The sequence below is a fragment of the Manacus candei genome, unplaced genomic scaffold (genome assembly GCF_025592945.1).
Source record: "Manacus candei isolate 608988 ecotype Guabito, Panama unplaced genomic scaffold, ASM2559294v1 h1tg000035l, whole genome shotgun sequence".
NCBI classification, from domain to species: Eukaryota; Metazoa; Chordata; class Aves; order Passeriformes; family Pipridae; genus Manacus; species Manacus candei.
Window position 1 is genome coordinate 9,674,168 of NW_026138083.1, and position 18,768 is coordinate 9,692,935.

The 18,768-nt window shown below is 46.2% G+C and overlaps 3 protein-coding genes across 8 annotated transcripts in view; 1 reads left to right on the forward strand and 2 right to left on the reverse strand.

Moving 5' to 3' along the window:
• On the reverse strand, positions 1-6,130 carry GEMIN6 (gem nuclear organelle associated protein 6). 6 transcript variants are annotated; one of them, XM_051793020.1, is made up of 3 exons: positions 5,336-5,580; positions 3,491-3,636; positions 1-1,357 (listed from the first exon to the last, which is right to left on the reverse strand). In XM_051793020.1, the coding sequence occupies exons 1-3, from the start codon at positions 5,462-5,464 to the stop codon at positions 982-984; spliced, it is 651 nt and encodes a 216-aa protein (XP_051648980.1). In that variant the 5' UTR covers positions 5,465-5,580; the 3' UTR covers positions 1-981. The 6 variants fall into 6 exon arrangements, with proteins under 6 accessions (XP_051648980.1, XP_051648982.1, XP_051648981.1 ...); XM_051793022.1 differs by lacking the exon at positions 5,336-5,580 and adding an exon at positions 3,747-4,312; XM_051793021.1 differs by lacking the exon at positions 5,336-5,580 and adding an exon at positions 6,012-6,130 and having other exon boundaries at positions 2-1,357.
• SRSF7 (serine and arginine rich splicing factor 7) lies at positions 5,838-12,286 on the forward strand. The gene is made up of 9 exons (XM_051793026.1): positions 5,838-5,930; positions 6,243-6,423; positions 6,547-6,723; positions 7,611-7,685; positions 7,777-7,878; positions 8,220-8,273; positions 10,347-10,391; positions 10,998-11,033; positions 11,973-12,286. The coding sequence occupies exons 1-9, from the start codon at positions 5,903-5,905 to the stop codon at positions 12,025-12,027; spliced, it is 753 nt and encodes a 250-aa protein (XP_051648986.1). The 5' UTR covers positions 5,838-5,902; the 3' UTR covers positions 12,028-12,286.
• GALM (galactose mutarotase) overlaps positions 11,545-18,768 on the reverse strand; it is a 25,767-nt gene continuing 18,543 nt past the window's right edge. The window contains exons 8-12 of the mRNA XM_051793017.1: positions 17,918-17,999; positions 16,139-16,280; positions 15,869-16,043; positions 15,263-15,374; positions 11,545-12,010 (exon numbers count right to left, since the gene is read on the reverse strand). Of these exons, the coding sequence (XP_051648977.1) occupies positions 15,297-15,374; positions 15,869-16,043; positions 16,139-16,280; positions 17,918-17,999 (477 nt within the window). The 3' untranslated portion in view covers positions 11,545-12,010; positions 15,263-15,296. The remainder of the gene's footprint in view (positions 12,011-15,262; positions 15,375-15,868; positions 16,044-16,138; positions 16,281-17,917; positions 18,000-18,768) is intronic.

An 18,768-nucleotide genomic window follows, 5' to 3' on the forward strand; every position in this document is an offset into this window, starting at 1 on the left:
CAGATTCAAAGTAATTTTAGATAAATCCCAGCAGGAATGAGGAGAGCCTTTTATTAATGAGGGTCAGACAGACTTTTCAGCTGCATGTGAGCACAGCAATGTGTTTTGGTGCTGGCTCCTAATAAGGCAAAACAAATATACTTAGAGATAAATGAGGGCTCTGAAGGCTCCTCACTGGATTAATAATCTCAGGAATAATCACACAATGATTCCTGCATTGTGTGTTGTCATAAACTAGAAAAAAAGCAAAAGAAACCACAAACTGAATTGCAAGACATTCTCGTTTTACAGAACACTGATTTTCCAATCGCTGCTGCTCTAAAATAACAAATATAGATAGGGAATGCTTTTAAGTGGTTTTAAAACTTGCAATTTGCCTGCTAACCTTCCCTAATAATTTTACAAATTTGGGCAACATCATAATTCATGTTCTAAACCAGGATAACAGTTGTGAGGAAAACAAACAACAATTAACCAACTACAACAACAAAAGAAAACAAAATAAAACAGCTTTCTGAACTAACTGTTTTAAATCTGGTTTGGAAGTCCAAGTGTCACAATTCTCTTTCTAAAAAAAAAAGAAAAAAATAATCTGGTAAGCAGTTCAAATAAACATGCCTACACCACTAGATAATTAATCAAACTAATTTTAAAGGCAGAGGAAAACACAGCTTAAATTTCTTGTATATCACCTTTCACAATACTGTTACAAAAATACTAAACTGATATATTAAGTGATAAATCAGTTTAATACAGCATCATTACCTAATGGCTCGCTTTTAATAAAAAATACTGCATGAAAAATGCTTGTGCTTTTGGTTTATACCGCTTGTTTTATCCCCTTCTTTACATACAAAAAAAATCAGACAAAAGTATCTAAACCCAGCATTTTTGCAAACAGTGAATACTGATACCCAGTGCGGTTCCTAAAACACGGCAGGTAGACCCTTCCCTAAAGACAAGTGCTTTAAGCAGCAGACATCACTGTTGTTTCTCCAGATAACCCTGTACCAAACCTTGAACCCGGGACAGGATGATCTCGTTGGAGCTGCTGCACTGCTCGGGGCCATACGGGGGGTCAATCATTAACACCCCTGCCACACACAGTGTCCTGCCCAACTCCCCTTGCTCTGTCACAGGGATGTGGTTTGTTTCCAGCCACGTCTTCAAGTCATTCTTCCTCTTCTCCAGTTCCTCTGGGCTGTAGGCTTTGCTTTCTTTGGGCGCGAATATGCGAGAAAGGCGTTGCTTCATTTCACTGTCCCCTTCTTTCAGTATTTCGACCTCTTGGACAGCATGGCCCATGACAACCGAAATGGACACCTTTTCATTCTCCAGGAATGCTGCAAGGACAATGCTGTCAAGGAAAGAAGGATGTGTAAGTCTCTGTTCTTAACTGAAGACTGAGAAACGCAGGCCAAGATTCTTGGAAATCATGCTCATTGGCATCAGCCTATCCCAGGTACTTAGGCAATAGACAGCACCCAGCATTTTTCTTTGAAAAGAATGCTGCTGTACCCTTAAAATACTAAAAATGTGGGCTTTGCAAGCAATTGGTGGTCTTGAATTTGAAACTACTCTAGACACTATCAAGCAGAACATTAAAGAAGCGAAGTGTACATTAAAACCAGGGCTCGGAATCTAAATAATTTTGTGCAGCTTTCCCAACCTTGCTGAAGAACCTGAAGTCTTCAGAAACAATGATACCTTCAATACATTTAGCATTTTCAGTACTAAAGGCAATGGTGACAGCTAACACCACTAGAACCTTTTAATGAAAACTTATTAATATTTATTGATCATTACTAACAAAATATTTTTTTAAATTACTGTTGCTAGTTTCTTAAATGAAAATAATAGTTTGAGTGTTACAAAGGGACACATTACAGCAGGTTCAGGTTCATGTTGTAGAAGCTTTGTCTTTTCCTAAGGGTACTTGCACCCCAGAAGTCCTTAAATGCAGGTAGGAAGGCAGCTTGTTATATTTCTAGGATCAATTCCTCATATAACAAACAACTGTCTTCCTCTTCTGGGAACCAAAACTGCAGAATTTGATGCCAGCACTTCACTAATCTATTGTTACCACCCTTAGTGGAAGTAATGACTTTTTGGGCTATGTCCAGTGAAATCTTGATTTCACCAGAATCACTCACTGCTGCATGCACCTTTCCTACCAAAATGGTAAGAAACTCCAAGAGAAGACTATCAGAGCTACTCCAGAATTGAAGCAACAACCAATTCTTCTGATACACATCAGAAGCTGAATGCTTTCGTTTCTAGCCTTCATCCTGTCTGGGACAAGCTCAAAACTAAAAAGGTATGAAGGAGCTCTGGCAGCAAAGAGACAAATTTCTGCCGATTGCCTGGTGCATTCTGCCTCTCAAACCCTGTTTTCAAGTTACTCACTTGAGATACTAGAGACCTGTGGTACCACTTTCTGTCCAATGCCCCTGCTAATTTTCCTTGCTTCCTCTCCAAAGAAGCCACTACAGCTCCATGGGTGTCTGGCTAGAGGGAAAAGCAGGGCACTGAATTCTGGACAGAGGATAAGGATTTCAACACCTAAAGCATTAAAAATATTCCTGCATTCCTGCTCTCTTTGTAAAGTAGGGCTTGGTATATTATTAAAAGCAGTCCTAAAGATGTGGATTGTTGAGAACTAATAGCTGTTTAGTTTCATTTGTAAGTTTTAAATAAGAGAAAGTCAGAGTTACAATATTGTGTGTTTTAGTATGCTGTTCCCTTAGCTTTACCTGCTTAACATGAGCAGATGGATTTGCTGAAGCCTTAGGCTGCAAGCTGTGAACTTTCAACTTGCAGATATGCATTTGGCTGGTGTAGAGTTAATTTTCTTAGCAATATTCCTAGAAGCCAGTACAGTGCTGAGTTTTGAATTTAGCATGAGAATAATGTCGATAGCACGCTGATGGTTTGGTTGTTGCTAAGCAGAGCTTACTCTAAATCAAGGACTTTTTAGTTTCCCATGCTCAGTCAGTGAGTAGGTGCACAGGAAGTACAAACCAGACGATAAGAAGGCTGCAGCCATCAGCAGAAGCTGCAACTCGACAAGAACAGTTAATGGCCTGTCTGCAGGGACACAGAGAAAGAATCCAATAAGGTGTTTGAAGACCCCAGACCAGAAATCACCACTGGACCAAGAAGCACATGCAAAGTGCATGAGGAGCATGTGAGCAATGGGCACATGAGCTGTAAGGGTATAAAAGCCCAAGGACTTCTTTGTTCTGAGTCCCTCTCCAGAGGTGCCCAGCTCATGCTGACCTCCTGCTGTACCACTGTATTACATGATTTATTTTTATAAACTACAATGTTGCTTTCTCTTAGGCCTTGCCAATTAAATAAACCCAGATACACAGCCCCAGTGTGCAGTTTTTGCTCCAAATGAGTTTGCTTCAGTTTTGGGATCTTTTCTTCTCCAAAAAACCACCTTGTTTTCTATTAGTTTTACAGAAATAAAAGCTTTGGTACTCACCTGGCAGAAACCGGATCAACTGTTAAAACCCATCCTTCATATTCGTGTTTCTCAATTGCAACAACCTTCACCAATTTGTTCACATATGTTTCCCAGTCTAGAGGGCTCTTCTTCTGCCAGTCATTCATATTTCCTACATCCAGAACCTAGAAAACAACCAGAGCAATTAGCAGACGCAGTGAATCCTTTTGCTTTGCTTTTCACATCAGAACTGAGTTTGCCTCCAGGATAAAGATTCGTCTTAAGTAAAATTTACCATTTTTTAAAAGCAGACGTTCCCACAAGTGTTTTGCACACAGCTGCAGTTCTGTAATTTCCCACACAGTTCACCTGTCTTTAAAGGCACACCAGCAAAGCCTCAAAAATCACTGTTCTGGTAACTCGACGCTTTAAACATTCCATTTATTGCTCTTGCCCTCTTACAAAACCATTGGGATCGCCGTCCCTTGAAGGTAAAATTTTACCGCCTTTGCTTTGTGTACTGGCACAGCACTTGGGTCCAAGCCCTTCCGCTGCCTGTGGACAAGCGTTATCCCCCCGGATCCCGGCTCTATTCGCATCCTCTACGGCAGAGCAGCAGCAAGTGCGTTCCACTCTTTCCCCCTCCAACAGCTGCACTACCGAGAGCAAAGCTACCTCTGGTCCAGCATTGGATTCCATTACCTCGTCCCCCCGCCAAAGGGGCCGGAGGGAGATGTGGGCAGCGCGGTGCGGGGAGGACCAAGGGCTGGGGGCAGCTCTGTTCCCCGGAGGCTCCCTGGCGATGCCAAGGGGAGCGCTTGGAGCATCCCAGCTTCACGGGAGCAGGAGGCGGGAGCGCTCCGAGCCCCCCCCCCCCCGCCCCAACCCGCTCTGCCGCTCACCTGCCCCGTTCCCGTTCCCGTTCCAGTCCCCACCGAGGGCTCTTGGGAACTGCGCCCGGGCGGGATCTGCTTCCTGCCGCTGCCGAGCGCCTTTCCCCGCCACGGTCCGGGGGTTTGCGAGCATGGGAATGGGCCGATACGGGGGGTTTTTAACTACGGGTGTACATATAAATTGCTTAAAGGTTTACACGTACGAGGCCCGGCTGCAAAACGAGGAGGTGGAGCCGACAGTGCAGCGGAACTGCTAGCTTCAGCAAGCAAAACCTCAAGCCTTTTCAAGCAATCCCTGTGCGTAAACAGGGATGGATGCACGCTAATCCCTGTGCATAACGGGGATGGATGCAGGCTGTGTGCACCTCGTACATAAAAATAGGATATTTTTGCTCCCCGGTTTTGAGTTGCCTTTACAAATTTCCCTGTGCCGCTGTGAAGGTGAGAAGCTTGATTCCAACACCCACCCCCACCCACCCCGGCTGCTCTATTTCAACAGCGTTAAGGAAAAGCTTCCTACGGATGAACGAAACAAGCTGCCAGACATGTCAGTAATTTGTGAAAGTGAGCATGCAATGGTTTTGTGAGCATAAAAAAAATATATCAATGCTATGAAATGAGATAGTCGTATTTTGCAGACTTCAGGTAATTTCCGTTTTTAAGTCTCAATTCAACTTCTGCAGTACTACAGGGATTACTTAGGAATGGCTGGTGTCACTGTATTCAGCTACTGCTTTTTTTCTGTTATAGTTTATTGGAAAGCAGGGATAGCAAATCTAACTGCTTTCATTCTAAGAGCAAGCAGCACAATGGGAAAGCAGCTCCCGTTTAAAACAGCAGCAGTGGGAAGAAGAAACATAATTTGTTTTTATCTATATATATGCATTTTAGTTGTTTAACTGGTTCCCTTCTGGATCAGAGACAGGAGAGTGGTTTGTTAAACGTCCCTTTTGAGCAGAATACTCCAAAAGTCTTCAGTTTTAATCCCTACCGATCTTTTTTCTCCACTGTTGTAAGTGTAGTTACCACAGCTCTCCCATCTTGAATTTAGCAGTCGCCAGAGGCGACAATCAGGAGTCACAGAGAGGTGAGGCTCTCCCAACTCACGTGACTCTGCCATTGGAAGCTCCTGGTGCGGATCGAGCCATAAACACTCGATTTGAGGGACAAACCCCGCTTTTCCTGTGGGACCCCCCCCTTCGGAGGGGTCAGCACCAGCTCGGACCGCTTCCCCCAGGTAAGGGGCAGCCCGGAGAGGCCGTGGTTCCCGGGTGCCACTGGCTCCTGATTTGGATATCGCCTCCAATACTGGATATATCCAAGGACTGCTCCCACACAAGACATGCCAGGACAGAAGGGTCTGCTGGCCTTACTTCCCTTGGGCAGATGATCGTGCGCAGCACCACCAGCAGGCCCGGGTGCTTCCTTTCCCAAGGAAAGGTGCAATTCCCCTTCGGGCGCTCCGCCCCCCGCGCACGCGCGCCGCCGCCGGGCGGGGACAGGAGCGCGGGGCAGGCGCATGCGGTAGCGCGTGCGCGCGGGCGGCGGAGCCGTCGGGATGTCGCGTTACGGCCGCTATGGAGGCGGTGAGAGCGCTCGGGGCGCCGCGAGCGGCGGGGGGATGCGCGGGGGGCAGGGAGAGAAGGGTCTGGGGAAGGGGCGATTACTGCGGGGGGCGGAGCGGCCGGCGGGCGCTGGCGGGGAAGGGAGGAAGGCGAGGCGGCCGCTGCTGCCGTTGTCGCCGCCGCCATTTTGCGTCAGCGGCCGTGGGGGGAGGGGGCGCGGCCGCGCGCGCCGCGCTCGCGGCGAAGGCGGGAACGGGCCGTGCGGACAAGATGGCGGCGAGGGGGGGCGGACCTGAGCCCGGTCCCGGCGCTGACATCGCTTCGCTCCCGCAGAGACCAAGGTGTACGTGGGCAACCTGGGCACGGGCGCGGGCAAAGGCGAGCTGGAGAGAGCCTTCAGCTACTACGGCCCGCTGAGAACCGTGTGGATCGCCAGGAACCCGCCGGGATTCGCCTTTGTGGAGTTCGAGGACCCGCGGGACGCTGAAGATGCCGTGCGTGGACTTGACGGGAAGTACGTGTGCATTTCGGGTGCTTGCCGGTTTTAAGAACAGAGAGAGGTTCTCTGCTTCTTCTGCTTTTGTAGTCGTGTGGTAAACTGTAGCATTTAACTGAGAGCCATCGCGGACTTTTGCAGGGTGATATGTGGCTCGAGGGTGAGAGTGGAAGTGTCCACGGGAATGCCGCGGCGCTCCCGTTACGACAGGCCCCCTGCCCGGCGCCCCTTTGACCCCAACGACAGATGCTACGAGTGTGGTGAGAAAGGCCACTATGCCTATGACTGTCACCGCTACAGCCGCCGCAGGAGGAGCAGGTACGTGCGGGGCCGGGGCGGCCGCGTTGCTTCGCCAGTTTCGCTTTTGTGTAGTTCTTGTTAGTAAAGAACAGAATGTTACACCAGTTTTCTTTAAACTTTAACTCTAGAATAAATGTATAGGTGTATATTACAATTTGTTGCTATTTCTATCAAATGTTAATATCTTAATAATCAACCTGGTCAAAACCTTTCAGGTTTCTTCGTTTGAGTCAGTCGCCTTGATTCAGAATGTCACGAGCCTTAAGATTTCATGCTGAGGCGCCTTGCAAATCCGACACTTAAGATCCTCCTAGACCTTGAGGTGATCAGCATAAGAGGCCAGATCCCCTCGAGCCATCTACACGTAGCTTCACCTTATTCTTTAAGGGCAGAAAATTTGAGACGGTGACCGCCGTAACAGTAAATTTGGCTTTCAATTGGGGCCCCCCTCCGGTTTAGAAAGAGGAACACCAGATTGACCACATTCCCACCTAGAAAAATCTTCTTGCGTCAATCAAGCCTCACCCTGGCTCATTGGGCTGTCAGTTTGATCGTCGTTAGATTGAAGAGAACACCTAGATGCAGCGATCGGCTATAGATACTTCTAGATCGTCTAGATCTGCTAGACCTTGGGCCAAAGAGGGTCGACCTGCAAACTTGCAAGGTTTATTTTAAATACGCATTACAGTGTTTTCTATTCTAATGTAATTCTGCAAATGTAATTCAGCTTTTAACATTTTTCTAGGTAGTAAAAATGCTCAAGACGAGTAGGCCCAGAGAGTTTTTCCAAATGACAGATGCTAGTTCCTTAGTTGTCTGAAATAAGTTTTGACTTCAGCAGGGCCTCACATGCACTGGTTGCTGCAGCTGTTTGCTGATATCTGTTTTCTCTAACCTAAACCCAGGTCCCGGTCTAGATCCCGCTCGAGGTCCCGAGGAAGGAGATATTCTCGGTCACGCAGTCGGAGCCGTGGTAGGAGGTGTGCTTCAGTTTCGTTATTTTATTCCTGTTTTCTTCTTCTGGTTAGAGAAAGCTGCACTTGTACAACTCTTTAATTGATTTCTTTGCAGGTCCAGGTCAGCTTCCTATCGTAGGTCCCGGTCCGTTTCTCCTCGTAGGTCTAGGTCCGTGTCTCCTCGCCGGTCCCGATCGGCTTCCTTGAAGAGATCAAGGTAATTAGTAGAAATTTTTAAAAGACTGTGTGCTTTACTTAGGTTGGAATTTTTTGTTTTAATTAGGTATTGGATAGCAGACTTCAAAAGCTGCTGAGCTCTAGAAGTCAGCTTCTTATAAAGTTTGTGATAATCCTAGTTAAATTCCCTGGTGTGGTAATTCAATGAGTTTTGAGACCTTACACAGCAGCATCTCCCGTAATGAATTTCTATGTGTAAAATATCTAGTAATCATGTAGGTTTTAAATTCAACATGTGACATTAATTTTTGTAGTGCTGTAATTGTCGTCTCTTCTGGTTGAGTTGACTCCTTTTTCATTTATCTTAATTTTTTATTTCAGGTCTAGATCAAGATCCAGATCTAGGTCAAGATCTGTTACATGGCCCCGAAGCAGGTAAGATCTCTTCTGTGACTGCAGATACTTGGTTAGAGTTGCCTAACAGTCTGTTTAGGCTCTCTAACAACTGTTAACATTTTCAGAAAAAGATGTGTTTTCTCTCCACTAACTTAGATGTTTTAAAAAGCAATGCAGAGGATTGTTCTTTTTCTTTTTATTGTTTTGCATGCCACTGACATCCAGGTCACAGCTGTTGGTTTGATCAGGTTGCATTAACAGCTAACAGAGCAAACATTTATCTTAAAAGTTTATTTTTCTTTTTGTAGCACACACAAGATTGTGGATTCTTCCCATTATTTTTCAGAGAAATCAGGATGCCCTTCTGGCAGTGTATTAGTGCATGTAACCAGGCAAGTCCTGAAGGACTTGGTAGTGCCCTGAGTGCTGCAGATGTAGTTCCAGCTCTGTTGAATAACAAAGTGTTTGTCTGCAGGAGCTGACTTCAATTTGAGATAAACACCTATTAGAATTATTCTGTACCAATAAACGTGTAATGAGTAATGACCAAATTGTAAAGGAACAACAATTCTCTTAAATTCTAGTTCGTAGTAAGTAAATGCAGCTGGTGTTTCACGGAGCCTTGTCCAGGCAGTGTGATTGACAGGCTGGATGTGCTGGATGGACTGTCAGGAGAACAAGAGTAAATTGAAGTTCTGCTCTGGAGATGGTGCTGCTTATGCCTCAGCCCATCCCCGTGCCTGCTGTCCTGGTTTGGGGGCTACTCTTTGAAACAAGTAACATAATGGTTAACCACGAAGAAACACAGGAAAATAAAGAGAACCTTTTATCTGAAGGGAGAAAGTAGAAAAGCCTAAAGCTGAAGGCAGCATTTTCTGACAGTGGAACAGCAAGCAGTCATGGGAGTTTTGAGGGAAGGGAGAGGTGAAGACCAGAAGATGGCTTAATTAAGAGCAGACACTCACACAGAGTAGTCCAGAAGCTAATAAAGAGAGAAGGAAGTTCCCCAAGGCAGTAGATCAGGTACACTTTTCTGCTTGTTGAATCTTAATACCAGTTGTTTCAACATGACTTAATCATGGCTCATCAATGTTCACTCTTGGTGATGAGCAGAAAACAGCTACAGTCAGCAGATTCTCAAAGGAAAAAACATCTTGATTTTACCACCATTGTTTTCTCTTTTTCAATACCAGGGTGGTTTTCTGCAGGGTAAAAGATACCTTTAGTGACATTTCTGGACTATTGTGTGACATCTTTCATTGTGAGTAGAAATTAGGTGACTGAGGCAGAGGAAGTTACAGATGTACAGGTGTAAAGAAGTGGCAAAATAATGGTGCTTAACTCCAAGGAGGTCACTGCTACACTTCACATGAGGCAGTTGAAAGGTGGTTTCTTTACAGAAGAGTCCAAAGAATGTGTCACACCTGGAGAAAAGCTCTGTATTCATGAGGACAGACTAAACAAGTACATGATGTTTGCTGGTTTGACAGCATCACAACATACATCTGGAAGTTGTTGTGGAAAGCCTTGGATGTGGAATATAGAACACTTCCTTTGGGGATCTAAAAATTTCAGTTCAGGCAGTATTAGTGTTTCTCATGGTGCAGCAGTCTTATCTCAAAGACTGACATTTAGGACAGTTTTTTTCACAAGGATTAAGTTCAGACATTTCAAAAAATATTTGAAGCAAGTGTACGTATAAGATGAACTTCACAGAGGAGAAGGATACTTGAGGAATGTGCTGTCTGCAGCCAGTTTAACTGTAGTGGTAGATGTCTCTCAAGCCTAATAAAACTTGCAAGTTTAGAGCACGGCTTTATATTAGCTGTGTGAAAATACTGGTCAGGATTTGGGTTGTTCATGTATTCCTGCCACCTGCATCAGCAAACACTAGTCATCAGCCAGGGACCAAAGTACTGAGCAACATGTGCAGCATCCATGTTTAAAGCTTTCTTCTGAAACTTAGCAGGCAAAGCCCTGGAAAGTTGCAGGATTCTTTGTGTTCAGCATGACAGTTCTCACACACTGAGTGTGACTGCTGCTGTCTCAAACATGGGAACATGTGTGCTATCAGCTTCCATGCTGAGCTGTGTTTTTTTCTCTTTGTTGTAGGTCTAGGTCTCATGGCAGATCAAAGTCTGGCTCTCCAGCTAAGAGGTGAGCATGCACAGATAGAGCCTGCAGTAGTGTCTCAACTTCAGTGCTAGATTTGCATGATTAACAGAGCCTGGTCCTTTAGAAAAAAAGTCTCCCAACATGGGCCCCCACCTAATCTGTTTGTGATATGACAGAGATTATAAAATTTTCTCTGTAACTCTTGGGAATATGTTCCCAAAGCTGTCCCTTTGTTTTCATTAACTCTTTGTAGTTTCCAACATATTACTAATTTTTTGTGGGTTTGTGCTCCGTTGTTATATTTTTCTATCCATAAGAAAAAGGGCCTGAGCTTTGTTAATGCTGTTGATAAAACAGCAGGAACCTGTGGTGATGTTTCTCTTCTCAAAGCCTCACGTCAGTACTACCCCTTGCTTTTCTGTTCTATCTGCTGAAGACAGTTGCTTAAAATTAATCTCCTTGCTAAATGAATAGAGAGTCCCTGTCAGAGTAAAAGTTGATTTGAAAAATTTGATGTTGGAAGGACCTTCTGGCTAGATCCCATAATAATTGAATTGCTTTCTGATGTGCTTTTTTTTTTAATATAAAAGTTTTGAATGTGAAAGTATTTGATCTTTAAGCTGCATTGCTGATATTCTGTTTTGACAGTCGGTCAAAGTCCCGATCACCATCTCCAAAGAGAAGGTATGTTGATCTCCCTGCTAGTAACATAGACTCCGTAGAGCTGGCATTTTAGTATCTGTGTTGATTTCTGCTGAGGAGTTTGACTGCTGCTTGTAGGAAAATACTGGAAAGGTGTTTTGCTGAAATCTCTTTGACAGAAATAATGTCATGGTTGTGGCTTTATATATGGTAATATGTATACATGGTAGTAATTCCTCAGGGTACTGGTTAGGCAGCAGTGTTACGTCCCATCTTTGTCTGCTCCCCTGTTCCTTTCAGTTCACTGACAGTTTCATTGCATAGAGACTGATAAGCTTAAAACACAGAGTAAATGTGGAAATCAGCTTTCAGTCTCATTAAAAGCTACATGGAGGTTGGGGAAGGTGGAGTAACCTGGCACAGCAGTCAGGAATGGAAGATCAAGCCTGTGACTTTTACTGCTGTCACATAGATTATTTGTTCTATCCCAATAACTCAGTAAAGTTTTCTCTCTGTATGTATGCATTATGTGTAGTGACAGAACCAGCAGCACTTTCTCCCTAATTTGAATTCTTTAATAGTTCATTTTTACAACTTCAGTGTCAAACAATCACAAGGGTGTGAGTAGGTACTCACAAACACTGAATGATCACAATAGGTTTTGACAAGCTGATGTTTCAGAACAGCGAAGAGGTATCCTACCTCTCTGAAGGTCACTATTAGTAATTAGATAGCCCGACAGTAATCACTTGTAAATTGTATTATAAAAATAACAGGAAAGAAATGCAAAAATTTGAAAGGAAAAAAAAGTATCATGTCTAAATCATCAACCTATTACCATTTTCCTTACTGATTGGTTATTTTATTAAAAAACAGTGCTTAAAGGGTGCCAGAGTCTAGGTGTCGTCCTGTTGCTTTTTCCTGTATTCATGAATCCCAAAGGACTGCTGAAATGTTAATTGTGGATTCTTTTCCTTTCAGCCGCTCGCCATCAGGAAGCCCGCAAAGAAGTGCAAGTCCTGAAAGAATGGATTAAAGTTATGAAGTTAATCTTTTAGGAAGAAAGTTATTTTGCTTACATTATTATAAGGGATTTTGTGGTGTCTTTGTAAATGTAAGAATGTAGATAGAAGAGTATATCGACTAAAATTTGGCATGATCTGGGTCTTCTGAGTTAGTCACACCAATAGACTAGCACAGGTCTCTTTTTATTGTATGAAATAACTTCCTGTGATATGAAAATGTGGGACTTTTTTATTGGCACATTGAAATAAAATGTGTATTTTTAACTAAAACCTCTCTGTAGTAACCCTGCTGCTTCTGTTAACATTTGGGTAATTTTAGCTGTGTGCCATGTAATGTGGACGACAAATGTCTAAAATGGGAATGACTAACACTGGTCAGTGTCTTCTCAAGGCAGCCACTTTTCACATCTACTGTTGAATGGTCTTTGGTGAAAGGATCGGTTCCTGCTTTCTTTAAAATGGAATTTAAAATCCATGTCTGTTTACAGATGGATAAAAATTGACATATGACCGTTTCATTCCTTGATGATTATTTAGTGGGCATTCATTTTTTTCTCTGATTTGCTTATTCTGCAAAGCTTATTCCCTGGTGTTCGACTGGTGATACCAGTTGCTCGAAAATTTAAGGATAAACTTTTCTCCAAAACACATCTTTTAAGCAGATAACATCTGCAGAAACCTCTAAAGGTAATAGAAATCATTAATAACTTGACAATTGGTACTTTCATTTGTTTCATTTTTTAGTTCCTTAGGCTGTTAATATAAAGAAAACTTCTTAAAACATCTCAAGGCGGGTTTTCCTTTTTTGAGGGAAGGAGTAAGGCCTTCTGAGCTACTTTCTGAAGGACCTTATGAAAATGTGTTTGAGAGGCGAAAGAAAGCTGTTGCCAGTCTTTCTGCAGCTCACTCAAACTCTCCTCCTTTGAGATTCTCAACTGACCTCAGGAGTTCTAACCTGCTTCACAGAAACTGGTATGTTTTTAAAGCAGCCTCCATATCCTGGAGATGGTTTTGTTGAATTATGCTAATTTCTTACAGCAGATGTACAACCTGCAGGACTAACTATTTGTGTATAGGTGTGTCAAACTCTGTCCTCATTCTGTATAAAAGAATTGTATGATAAGGTACTTTGTTGACACAGATCACAGTAAAAGACTGGAAACAATGGACTGCACAAACAAACTGGTAGGCAGAGGGGAGAAAAGCAAACTTTTTTTTTGCTAGGATGGGATATCTAGCAGATATCCCAGTTTCAGCAGTAAATAAGCACTGAAATGGAAAGCAAGGCCTGTTTGGGCTTCTAATGCAATCTGTCATAGCAGTTTGCTTCCCATGTGTAAACCACAGCAGAGCAGCTCACCTGGAAACAAAGTTACAAGATGAACTTGGGTCACACCTTGGGTAATGTGGTTTTCAAGAACCAGGTTTACTGTTAACATGAAGCTTTTCCAGTGTTAACAGTCCAGATTCTGAGTGTGCTGACCTGCTGCAGCATCATCTGGCCCTTGTGCCTGGTCCTCACTGCTGTGGTGCACCTGGATCCTCCCTGGTGCCCACGATGGGCATTGGGTGTTCCCTGTGCCAGGTGCAATGATCAGTATTCCGGCAATACCCGTTAAATTCCGTTGTTGCCGCAGTGGGAGAGCAGGGGGTGGCACGAATGTTACTCTGCAGTGATTCAGCCCAAATGCTCAAAGCCTGTGATCCGTGTTTGGAATATTTACTGGTTGTGCAATGCCTGCCCAGTTTATGGTGTGCCTGGTCAGAGGCACATGTACACCACTACTCTGGAATTTGATCACCTTTTCTTTTCTGTACTCCTACGGCAAAACTACTCCACAATAAACCTGCAGACTGACACGACAGCTATGCTGGTACCTGTTTTCAGTACCCAGAGACACCGTGGAAGACTGAGCTGAGGAGCCCAGGGTTTCTGTAGGGGGCTGGGGTTCCTCTAAACCCGGGTGTAGCAGCAAGAATGTGAGCAAGGAGGCAGGGCTATGCTGGCAGGGACGGCCACTGCAAAGGACAGCAAGCACTTCAAGGTGCAGAGAGGGAGCAGTGACAAAGCTGGCATCCGTGCTGCTGTGCAGCTGTGGTGTCCAAAACGGGGTGGCTGTGCTGTCTCCCTTAGCTCACCATCATCTTTGGAGGCTGCGCAGCTTCAGCCCTCACCTGAGTCTGGGAGGATTTCACCACAAATTCCATGCAGTGGGAGCAATTGGAAAAGATCCCCTGAGGGGTGTGTTGTGTGACGGCTGCTGCTGTGACCTGGGCCCTGCACCTCTGGGCAGGGTGTGCACACCCCACACAGCCTGGGTCAGGGGCAAGGGGACATGTATCCAAGGTCTCTGGTGCGATGGGCAAACCCCACTCTCATAACAGGATTCCCCTGATTTGCAATCTGGCATTCCCTGCTACTGGGCTTTGCTCTCCAAGTGGGTGCCTGGCCAAGAATTGTCTACCTGTTTCCCTGGGGAGAGGGCTGTCAGCTCCCTAATATGATGGTATGGCCATCCCCTGGCTTATGCTAATTTTTTACGAAACCTCAGAAACATGGAGGTTTTCATCAGACAGGCCCCTCTTACAGGGGTTTTGAGATTACATGTTTCATGTGGAAACACAACATTAAGATGATGGTTTTCCTCCTGCAGTTGTATATTCAGGACTAAATAGATGTGCCTGCTTCACTTCAGCAGCCAAGGCATCTTCCATACTATGCTCTTGTGCAGCTCTTGCTGGCTTCGAAATAGGAGTTGAACCAGAGGATCCAGGGCAGCCAGGTGAGATAATCCCAGCACAGTGTCCTCCACAGAGCTATTCTGCATAGGCACTGTGCACTGTGTAAAGACAGCAGCAGCCAGCACAGCTCGGAGCACTTTGCAGATGTTGTAATGAACAACCACAACTGCATCAGCCTTCCCACGTGCTTTGCTTGAATATCACAGATGTTCCCCTGCTGTAGTTGGAGCTGTGACATGCCATATCCCTAAACAAGGTGTTTTCAGTGCATTTTTTACTGTGAAACAAAACCTAGTGCCCAGGATGAGGCTAGGCAGAGTGTGAGAGCCTTGCATAGAACAGATAGCAGCACAGGTGGTGACAGGAGTTAAAGCCAGCAGAAATCATGGGTGAAAACCACAGAGGAAGAAAAATGCTCCCAAGTGGGATGCATCACCCAGGGTAGTTGGAGAGCTCTGTTCAGCACCTGGCAGGGTTTCTGGCTAAGCTGCTGGAGGCACTTACCCCTCTCACTGGTAGGAGTCAGCAGCCCTTCTGCTCAAGCACTGCTGAACACGAGCCACGTGGTGGAGTTGTATTCCTCACCCGGATGGAGTAGGACGTTGGGGAAGTGGGGCTGGGGAGAGGCAGCAGCACGTCAGTGACTGAGTGAATTCCGTAGGACCACAAAGATTCATAAAAGCACAGCTGCATCCCTTTGGCCTTCCCAGGGCATCATCCTACAGCTCCCCCCAGCCATTTCCAGCAGCAGTGTGTAACCCCCCATCACTTGCCAGCTGGCTGAGTGGGCAAGTCCTCCTGCTGACTGAACTCAGGCCATGAGAAATAATTCAGATTTATGAGGACGTGGCAAGGCCCCAGTGGGGTCTTCTGCTCTAGACCCCATGCTTTTGGGAAGCTGGGCTGCATAGGGCTAGTCCCTGCTGCGCTGGCTGACCCCTCCCTAAGGCCACAGTATGCTGTGACCTGTGCCTGCTTGTTCTGGTGTCTAAAAAGCCTCTCCAAGACTCTGTTTATATATTTAATGCCCCAGAGACATGGAAGGTGGTGGGGGTATGGTCCCCTGCCACAGGACCCAAGTAGCTCCTGTGGGGGGAACAGACAGTTCACCTTGTTGACGGCGTCGGGCCAGTTCTGGGTTTCCAAGCAGAAAGCTGAGTGCTTGGGGTATGTGATGCCACCTTTGCCCTTCAGGGAGCCATCAAGGTTGTTCCCGGTGTAAAACTGGATGCCAGGCTCGGTGGTGTGAACCTCCATGGTCCTGCCGGTGGGTGGGTGGTGAGCCCTGGGGAAATGCCAGTGGAAGATGCCAAGGGACTGGCTGAAGGGGCACCCCACAGTTTTAGGGGTTGGGGACCCCTTGCCAAGGTCCCAGCCTACCTGGCTACAAGGCGTGGAGACTGCACCTGCTGCAGGCAAAAGTTGTGGTCAAAGCCATCCAGGTGAAACTTCTGCAAGTGCTTTCCCAGCTCCACAGGCTGCCGGAGATCGAATCCGGTGCCCTGCACGGCGGCCACCTCCCCTAAGCAAGGAGAACAGCAGCGTCAGCCACTCCCCCACACACCAGCAAACCCCTGTGGGGCTGGTCCCTGGGCAGGATTGAGATCTGTTGGTTTGATGAGCCGAGGGGTTTTAGCCATTTGTGATCCTTGTCTCGGTGCAGTGTCCTGCTTCAAGCAAGGGCCACTGTGACTTGGGCTGGGACATCACTACCTTGTCCCCAGCACAGCTGGCAGCCCCTGGGGGCGCTGCTGTTCTTAGCAGGGGCAAAGCACAGATAAGGAGCAAGAAAACTCAAGGGAGGTTTGTACTGGTAACTGTACAAGCCAATTAATATAAACCCCAAACTTCTTAGCTATTAATGTTTGTGTATGCATAATATTTACATACAGACACTATCTATCTCTGTACAAAGAAATTAATCCTCCCAGATCTCTGAATAAACATCTGTGAGATGGCCATGAAGGTGGTCTACCTATGGGATGGTGAATATGGGACCAGTGGGACCAGTCCCCTGCTGCCTCAGGGCATTGTTTCAGGAAAATGGTTCAAGATCATAAACCCAACATTTTCTCTTGTCTTCTTAAAGGCCTGCCGTAGGAATGAAGTCCTGTGAAGCAAGAACAGCCCTAAGACATACTAAACACAGTGCAAAACACAGTCACGCCAACCCAAAGGCGATGGGTTTGGCATAGGAAAGGGGAGAGATGAAGGGAAGGGGAGGGATGTTTTCCTAAAGTCACATTTTTTCTACCCCTCTCTAAAGAGAGATGTTTCCAAAGGTCAGCAGGCAGCTGCCAGCATTGGGGATGGTGGTGTGGGAACATCCCAGCCCTGTTGCAGGCCCCATGAGCTGTGCTCTGCTCACTCCAGCTTGGCTGTGGCTCTGCACCAGGTGTGCCCTGCAAACCTTGGGAAGCATCAGTCTGCACCTGACAAGCAGCACATTTCTGTGGCTCCTGATCCTGTCTAAAAGGAACACATTTACTCAATTCAGCCATGAGGTGGAAAAACACCTTGGAAAAAAATGAAACCATTCTGATTCAGTTACTCACATAAAATACAGCAGCCATTGCATGCCAGGGCTGTGTCTTTAATACTTGCACAAATCTTGTCTTCATCCCAGGACTAAGACTACACACAGAAAAGGGAACTGCAAAAAGCAGGGGTAGCAAGCTGGCCACAACTACGATGCGAAACATCTTCATGGTGAAAGAAGCAGGAAGAAGCAGGGTAGTGGTTTTGGTATGGCCTTAAGCTTTTCCTGTGCTTGTGCACAGGCATGACATGCCAAGCTCAGCAAAAGCCACATGAACCAAGGAATCCACTCCTCCAGGTGGCCCAGGTAGCTTGTCTCAGGTAGCTTGTATGGACCCATGTTGCAGTCTCACATCACACATGCCTCTGGCCCCATTTCCTGCTGCTCCTGCCTGCACTCCCTAGGCAGACCTAGTCTCCAGGTCTGGGGCCTAGTGATGTAACCAGCACCTGGCTCTGCCCACTCTGCTCAGGCACAGTGGGGCTGTGCCCATGGATGAGGGCCCCTGGGATCCCCTTGGTGCTGGTGTGTCCCCCTAGCTGGGCACTGCTGCTCCCAACACCGACATCCTCCTCTGACAAACCGCTCCCCCCATGTGCCACACATGCCGTGCCACCCACCAGTAGGGATCTTGGTGTCGTCCACAGGCAGGTAGGAATCTGCTTCAATGGAGATCTCGTGGTCATAGACATCCGGGGAGCCCTGCAGGAGGATGGGAAATGCTGGGATTCCTGCTGCAGCCCTTCCACTGCTCAAGCAGCCCTAAGCTCATTTGGGAAGTGACCGCCCACAGTGGTGCTACAGCTGATCTGGTAGTGCCTGGCCATCATCCTACCCCGACCTTGGGCACAGGACAAAGGTACTGGCACAGGCAAAAATCTTCATGGGCCCTAAGAACTGTAAATCCCACAGGGCTTGTACCTCACCAAGCAGTACCACCCTGAAGACTGACTATCCAGCAAAGGGCAAAGGGGGAAGGAAGCAAGCAGGGGAGAATGAAACCCATCCTCCTGGCTCATCTCCTGCATCACAGCAGGGGTGAGCTCCTTCTCTTCCACAGCCTCAGAAATGCTGTCAGGCAACCTGTTGGGCTGGAAGGGGAGCAGGATCAAAGCTGAGCCTTCAGGTCACTATCTAATCTGAGGAGCAATTTCATGCCTAAAGGTCTCCTGTTCCTCTGGAACACACCCGAGTTGCACACTGCAGGTGTTGATACTACTGTACCTCTGGGAGTACAAGCACAGGGTACACTTACAACTGCACAGCCATTATCAACAGCAGCCTCCTGCAGAGAGGAGCTGGCTTGTCTCTCACTAACACTTTTAAGTGTCTTTGTCTCATGTCCAAGCGTGACTCCACTGTACTATCCTATTACTCTGCCCAGCAACATTTTATTTCTTAGATCCTTTTCCTTCCGCAGTTATAAACAGGGTGAGACTAAAACACTGCTGCAATTAACAGCCTATTTGGT